The following is a 5,767-nucleotide window of genomic DNA, read 5'->3' as shown; positions in this document are numbered from 1 at the left end:
GGAGATTGGTCAGGAAGGCAATGGGAGGGCACATCCCATAATGTTGGCCATTATGTGGACTGTGCCTTGGATTCCAGAAAGGACCAGGAAGGAGTCCGAGCAGAGGAAGGGGCCTAGTGTGACTTAGGGGCCGAATGTGAACAGGCTGTGGGGTGTGCAGAAGCAGGGCAATCCGTGAGGTGGCAGTGACTGCCCTGGCTTAGGAGGGAGATGACAGCAGCTCAGGCCAGCCTGGTGAATGTGAAGGTGGTGGGCAACAGGAAAATGCTGACGCTGGAGCCCACAAGACTTGCTGTGGGCCCAGGTCACCCGGAGGCTTGGGCCGGGGTAATCTGTTATAATCAGCTGGGTCAGAGGGCACGTGGAAAGAGCCATTCTAGCTGGTCCGGCCTCAGAGTACAGGCTCTGATGGCGACTCAGGCACCCTGGGAATGCGGAAGAGGAGGTCCTGCCCCTGCAGAAAGTGGCAGGCTGCGGTGGAAGCAGGTGGAGCCAGGGCAAGGCCAATGCTGCTGCACCCCCAGGTGTGCCAGGCCTCCCAGAGCTCTGGGGGCAGGGCCAAGGGGGCAGGAAAGGGCAGGGCCACTGGCTCCATAGAGCTCCCTTTGAGATAGGGGCCAAGGGGCTGAGGTGTGAGAGTGACAGTCCTCTTGGGACAGGGAGTGCGCTGGCAGAGATGTCAGCATGCCCAACCCACATCTGGCACTGCCCCCAGTCCCAGTCTCTCACTGAGCCGAGACTGGGCTCTGGGCTTCTATTTCTCCCCAGACTTCCCTGACAACAGGTGTGAGGCCCACGTGGGCAGCGGCGAATTGTTAGGATGGGGTGGGGTGGGGGGGAGTGGAAAGAGGAAGGAGTGAAGGGGCTGTCTGCCGTCTGCCAATGCAAATGGCCTCTGACTCAGTGTGCCCCTCAACCCTCGCTGTGGACCAGGTGGGGCAAGGGGGGGGGCTGCTGTGGTTTTTCTTAGTTCCCACTTCCTCTGTTCTCTGAGCCGATGCTGCAGGAAGGGGCTGTGAGCTCCAAGCATCCTTTCCTGCAGCTGCTGCCCAGCCTGCCAGCCAGACCCTCTGGAGAAGCCCCCACTCCCTGTCATGGTAGGACAGCGACCCTCAGCCCCCCAGGGAAGGGGGCAGCAGGAAGTGGCGGGGGAGGGGTGGGTTTGGTGGCTGCAGACAATAGTGGAAGGGCTGTCACCCGACATGGCCCTGGGGACACTCACTGAACCCTGAACACCTCAGAGCAGAAGAAGCCTTCCTCTGAGCAATGAGACCTGAACCCATTGTGTAGATGGGGAGGCTGAGGCCTGGGGCTTCGCTCAGTGGTGGCGCTAGGGCTACAAGCAAGATGGATGCCCAGGACAAGGCCCTGTCTGGCCCTGGGCTGCCCACCCTGTCTGATCTGTTCTGTCCTGCTTTGGGCTGAGTGCTTGGTCTGGGAGAGGTGGGGAGAGGGGGAAGAGCCGGGCGGTGCCCACCCCAGCCGGGGCCCTGGGTGGTACTCAGCCCGGACCCTGGCAGGAGACCCACGTGCCTGCCTGGGCCTTGGCCTGAGGCGGGGGAGCTGGTGGGGGAGGCGGGCGGAGGACATGCAGGGCTTTCCAGGGCAGCTGGGCGGAAGGGAGCCAGATGCCCCCCTGCTCAGGAGGAGAGAGAAATGGCCCCTGAGGAAGGAAGAGAGAGGTAGGGGAGAACCCGGTGGGCCTGCTGACTGCCTGCCCGGCTCTCCTGTCTGGTTGGGGTTTGGTTTTAAGTGAAAATTCTAGATGGTGAGTCTGGACTCCAGGTATCAGAAGCAGCTCTGAGTTGAAGGCCGGGTCTGAGACCTGAGTCCGAGTTCTCCCAGAGCCTTAGAGGCGGGGTGGGCGCTATGCAGAGAGGCAGAAGGCTCCCCAGGGAGGGCTGGGAGAGAGGGGTTTGGGAACCCTGTTGGGAGACCCCAGGGGGTGGGGCAGGTGGAGCTGGGGCTGGGGCTGCCCCTCACAGGCCCGCAGGGCCCCTGCCGTGGCGCCCTGCACCCCCTGTCTCTCCTGGTGCAGGCTGCCGCGCTAGCCCTGGCCCTGGCCCAGGGAACCCTGCCTGCCTTCCTGCCCTGTGAGCTCCAGCCCCATGGCCTGGTGAACTGCAACTGGCTGTTCCTCAAGTCCGTGCCCCGCTTCTCGGCAGCTGCACCCCGCGGTAACGTCACCAGCCTTTCCTTGTACTCCAACCGCATCCACCACCTCCATGACTATGACTTTGTCCACTTCGTCCACCTGCGGCGTCTCAATCTCAAGTGGAACTGCCCGCCCGCCAGCCTCAGCCCCATGCACTTTCCCTGTCACATGACCATTGAGCCCAACACCTTCCTGGCTGTGCCCACCCTAGAGGACCTGAATCTGAGCTATAACAGCATCACAACTGTGCCCGCCCTGCCCAGTTCGCTCGTGTCCCTGTCCCTGAGCCGGACCAACATCCTGGTGCTGGACCCTGCCACCCTGGCAGGCCTGTATGCCCTGCGCTTCCTATTCCTGGATGGCAACTGCTACTACAAGAACCCCTGCCAGCAGGCCCTGCAGGTGGCCCCAGGTGCCCTCCTGGGCCTGGGCAACCTCACACACCTGTCACTCAAGTACAACAACCTCACCGTGGTGCCGCGGGGCCTGCCCCCCAGCCTGGAGTACCTGCTCTTGTCCTACAACCACATCATCACCCTGGCACCTGAGGACCTGGCCAATCTGACTGCCCTGCGTGTCCTCGATGTGGGTGGGAACTGTCGCCGCTGTGACCATGCCCGTAACCCCTGCAGGGAGTGCCCCAAGGGCTTCCCCCAGCTGCACCCCAACACCTTCGGCCACCTGAGCCGCCTCGAAGGCCTGGTGTTGAAGGACAGCTCTCTCTACAGCCTGGACCCCAGGTGGTTCCATGGCCTGGGCAACCTCATGGTGCTGGACCTGAGTGAGAACTTCCTGTATGACTGCATCACCAAAACCAAAGCCTTCCACGGCCTGGCCCGGCTGCGCAGACTCAACCTGTCCTTCAATTATCATAAGAAGGTGTCCTTTGCCCACCTGCATCTGGCACCCTCCTTCGGGAGCCTGCTGTCCCTGCAGGAGCTGGACATACACGGCATCTTCTTCCGCTCGCTCAGCGAGACCACGCTTCAGTCGCTGGTCCACCTGCCCATGCTCCAGCGTCTGCATCTGCAGTTGAACTTTATCAGCCAGGCCCAGCTCAGCATCTTCGGCGCCTTCCCTGGCCTGCGGTACGTGGACTTGTCAGACAACCGCATCAGTGGAGCTGCAGAGCCCGCGGCTGCCACAGGGGAGATAGAGGTGGACTGTGGGGAAAGAGTCTGGCCACAGTCCCGGGACCTTGCTCTGGGCCCACTGGGCACCCCCGGCTCAGAGGCCTTCATGCCGAGCTGCAGGACCCTCAACTTCACCTTGGACCTGTCTCGGAACAACCTAGTGACTGTTCAGCCGGAGATGTTTGTCCGGCTGGCGCGCCTCCAGTGCCTGGGCCTGAGCCACAACAGCATCTCGCAGGCGGTCAATGGCTCGCAGTTCGTGCCTCTGAGCAACCTGCGGGTGCTGGACCTGTCCCATAACAAGCTGGACCTGTACCACGGGCGCTCGTTCACGGAGCTGCCGCGGCTGGAGGCCTTGGACCTCAGCTACAACAGCCAGCCCTTCAGCATGCGGGGCGTGGGCCACAATCTCAGCTTTGTGGCACAGCTGCCGGCCCTGCGCTACCTCAGCCTGGCGCACAATGGCATCCACAGCCGCGTGTCCCAGCAGCTCCGCAGCGCCTCACTCCGGGCCCTGGACTTCAGTGGCAATACCCTGAGCCAGATGTGGGCCGAGGGAGACCTCTATCTCCGCTTCTTCCAAGGCCTGAGAAGCCTGATTCAGCTGGACCTGTCCCAGAATCGCCTGCATACCCTCCTGCCACGCAACCTGGACAACCTCCCCAAGAGCCTGCGGCTCCTGCGGCTCCGTGACAATTACCTGGCTTTCTTCAACTGGAGCAGCCTGGCCCTCCTACCCAAGCTGGAAGCCCTGGACCTGGCGGGAAACCAGCTGAAGGCCCTGAGCAATGGTAGCTTGCCCAACGGCACCCAGCTCCAGAGGCTGGACCTCAGTGGCAACAGCATCGGCTTCGTGGTCCCCGGCTTTTTTGCCCTGGCCGTGAGGCTTCGAGAGCTCAACCTCAGCGCCAACGCCCTCAAGACGGTGGAGCCCTCCTGGTTTGGTTCCCTGGTGGGTGCCCTGAAAGTCCTAGACGTGACTGCCAACCCCTTGCATTGCGCTTGCGGCGCAACCTTCGTGGACTTCTTGCTGGAGGTGCAGGCTGCGGTGCCCGGCCTGCCTAGCCGTGTCAAGTGCGGCAGCCCGGGCCAGCTCCAGGGCCGCAGCATCTTCGCACAGGACCTGCGCCTCTGCCTGGACGAAGCGCTCTCCTGGGTCTGTTTCAGCCTCTCACTGCTGGCTGTGGCCCTGAGCCTGGCTGTGCCCATGCTGCACCAGCTCTGTGGCTGGGACCTCTGGTACTGCTTCCACCTGTGCCTGGCTTGGCTGCCCCGGCGGGGGCGGCGGCGGGGTGTGGATGCCCTGGCCTACGACGCCTTCGTGGTCTTCGACAAGGCGCAGAGCTCGGTGGCGGACTGGGTGTACAATGAGCTGCGGGTACAGCTAGAGGAGCGCCGTGGGCGCCGGGCGCTACGCCTGTGTCTGGAGGAACGTGACTGGGTACCCGGCAAAACCCTCTTTGAGAACCTCTGGGCCTCAGTTTACAGCAGCCGCAAGACGCTGTTTGTGCTGGCCCGCACGGACAGAGTCAGCGGCCTCCTGCGTGCCAGCTTCCTGCTGGCCCAACAGCGCCTGCTGGAGGACCGCAAGGACGTCGTGGTGCTGGTGATCCTGTGCCCCGACGCCCACCGCTCCCGCTATGTGCGGCTGCGCCAGCGCCTCTGCCGCCAGAGTGTCCTCCTCTGGCCCCACCAGCCCAGTGGCCAGCGCAGCTTCTGGGCCCAGCTGGGCACGGCCCTGACCAGGGACAACCGCCACTTCTACAACCAGAACTTCTGCCGGGGCCCCACGACAGCCTGATAGGCAGACAGCCCAGCACCCCGCGCCCCTACACCCTGCCTGTCTGTCTGGGATGCCCGACCTGCTCGCTCTACACGGCTGCTCTGTCTCCCCTACACCCAGCCCTGGCATAAAGCAAACCGCTCAATAAACGCTGCTGGTAGACCAAACGGCTAACCCTGAGCTCACTGGAGGTGCGAGTGGGAGGAAAGAAGAGAATTCGTCAGGTTTTCCTTCCCAAAGTGAGGAGGGACAAGAGGTGCTTTGGGAGAAATTGCCAAGCAGAAAAAGAGAGTGCCCACAGAACGCGGGTCTGCAGGGGAGGGAAGCTGCTAAGGGCAGTTGTGTGAACGAGCATCCTCTCAGGGGGTCCGAGGAAGGTCTCTGAATGGGGTCTTGGTCCCTCCCAGAGAGCAGGCTGGGTCTCCTGTTCCATTCGGCCCTCCCCATGCCAGGCAGCACCAAGCAGTCCTGCTGCAGGCTGGGTCAGCAACCTTCTGGTGTATGTTGGCCTCAGGATCTGCCTTCCAAACCTGTAGGACTGACAGTGCTTCCGGGGCAGAGAACTTGCAGGCCTGCTTCATTTCTGGCCCCTGGCAGAGTCCTGGGAGGCAGCCCAAGTGGAGGAGTGGGCGGAAAGCTTTGTGCTGAGTTCAGAGGGGCGTTTGCGCCCTCTGGTGGCCAAGCCTGTGCGGTGCC

General features: G+C 62.9%; 1 protein-coding gene across 1 annotated transcript; it reads left to right on the top strand.

Moving 5' to 3' along the window:
* Positions 1 to 1,005: 1,005 nt before the first annotated feature.
* Positions 1,006 to 5,089, top strand: TLR9 (toll like receptor 9). The gene is made up of 2 exons (XM_041763766.1): positions 1,006 to 1,097; positions 1,994 to 5,089. The coding sequence occupies exons 1-2, from the start codon at positions 1,095 to 1,097 to the stop codon at positions 5,087 to 5,089; spliced, it is 3,099 nt and encodes a 1,032-aa protein (XP_041619700.1). The 5' UTR covers positions 1,006 to 1,094.
* The last annotated feature ends 678 nt before the right edge of the window (positions 5,090 to 5,767 follow it).

Source organism: Vulpes lagopus, chromosome 7, assembly GCF_018345385.1.
Source record: "Vulpes lagopus strain Blue_001 chromosome 7, ASM1834538v1, whole genome shotgun sequence".
NCBI classification, from domain to species: Eukaryota; Metazoa; Chordata; class Mammalia; order Carnivora; family Canidae; genus Vulpes; species Vulpes lagopus.
Note: the sequence above shows the minus strand (reverse complement) of the source record. Positions and strands in the feature narration are given on the sequence as shown.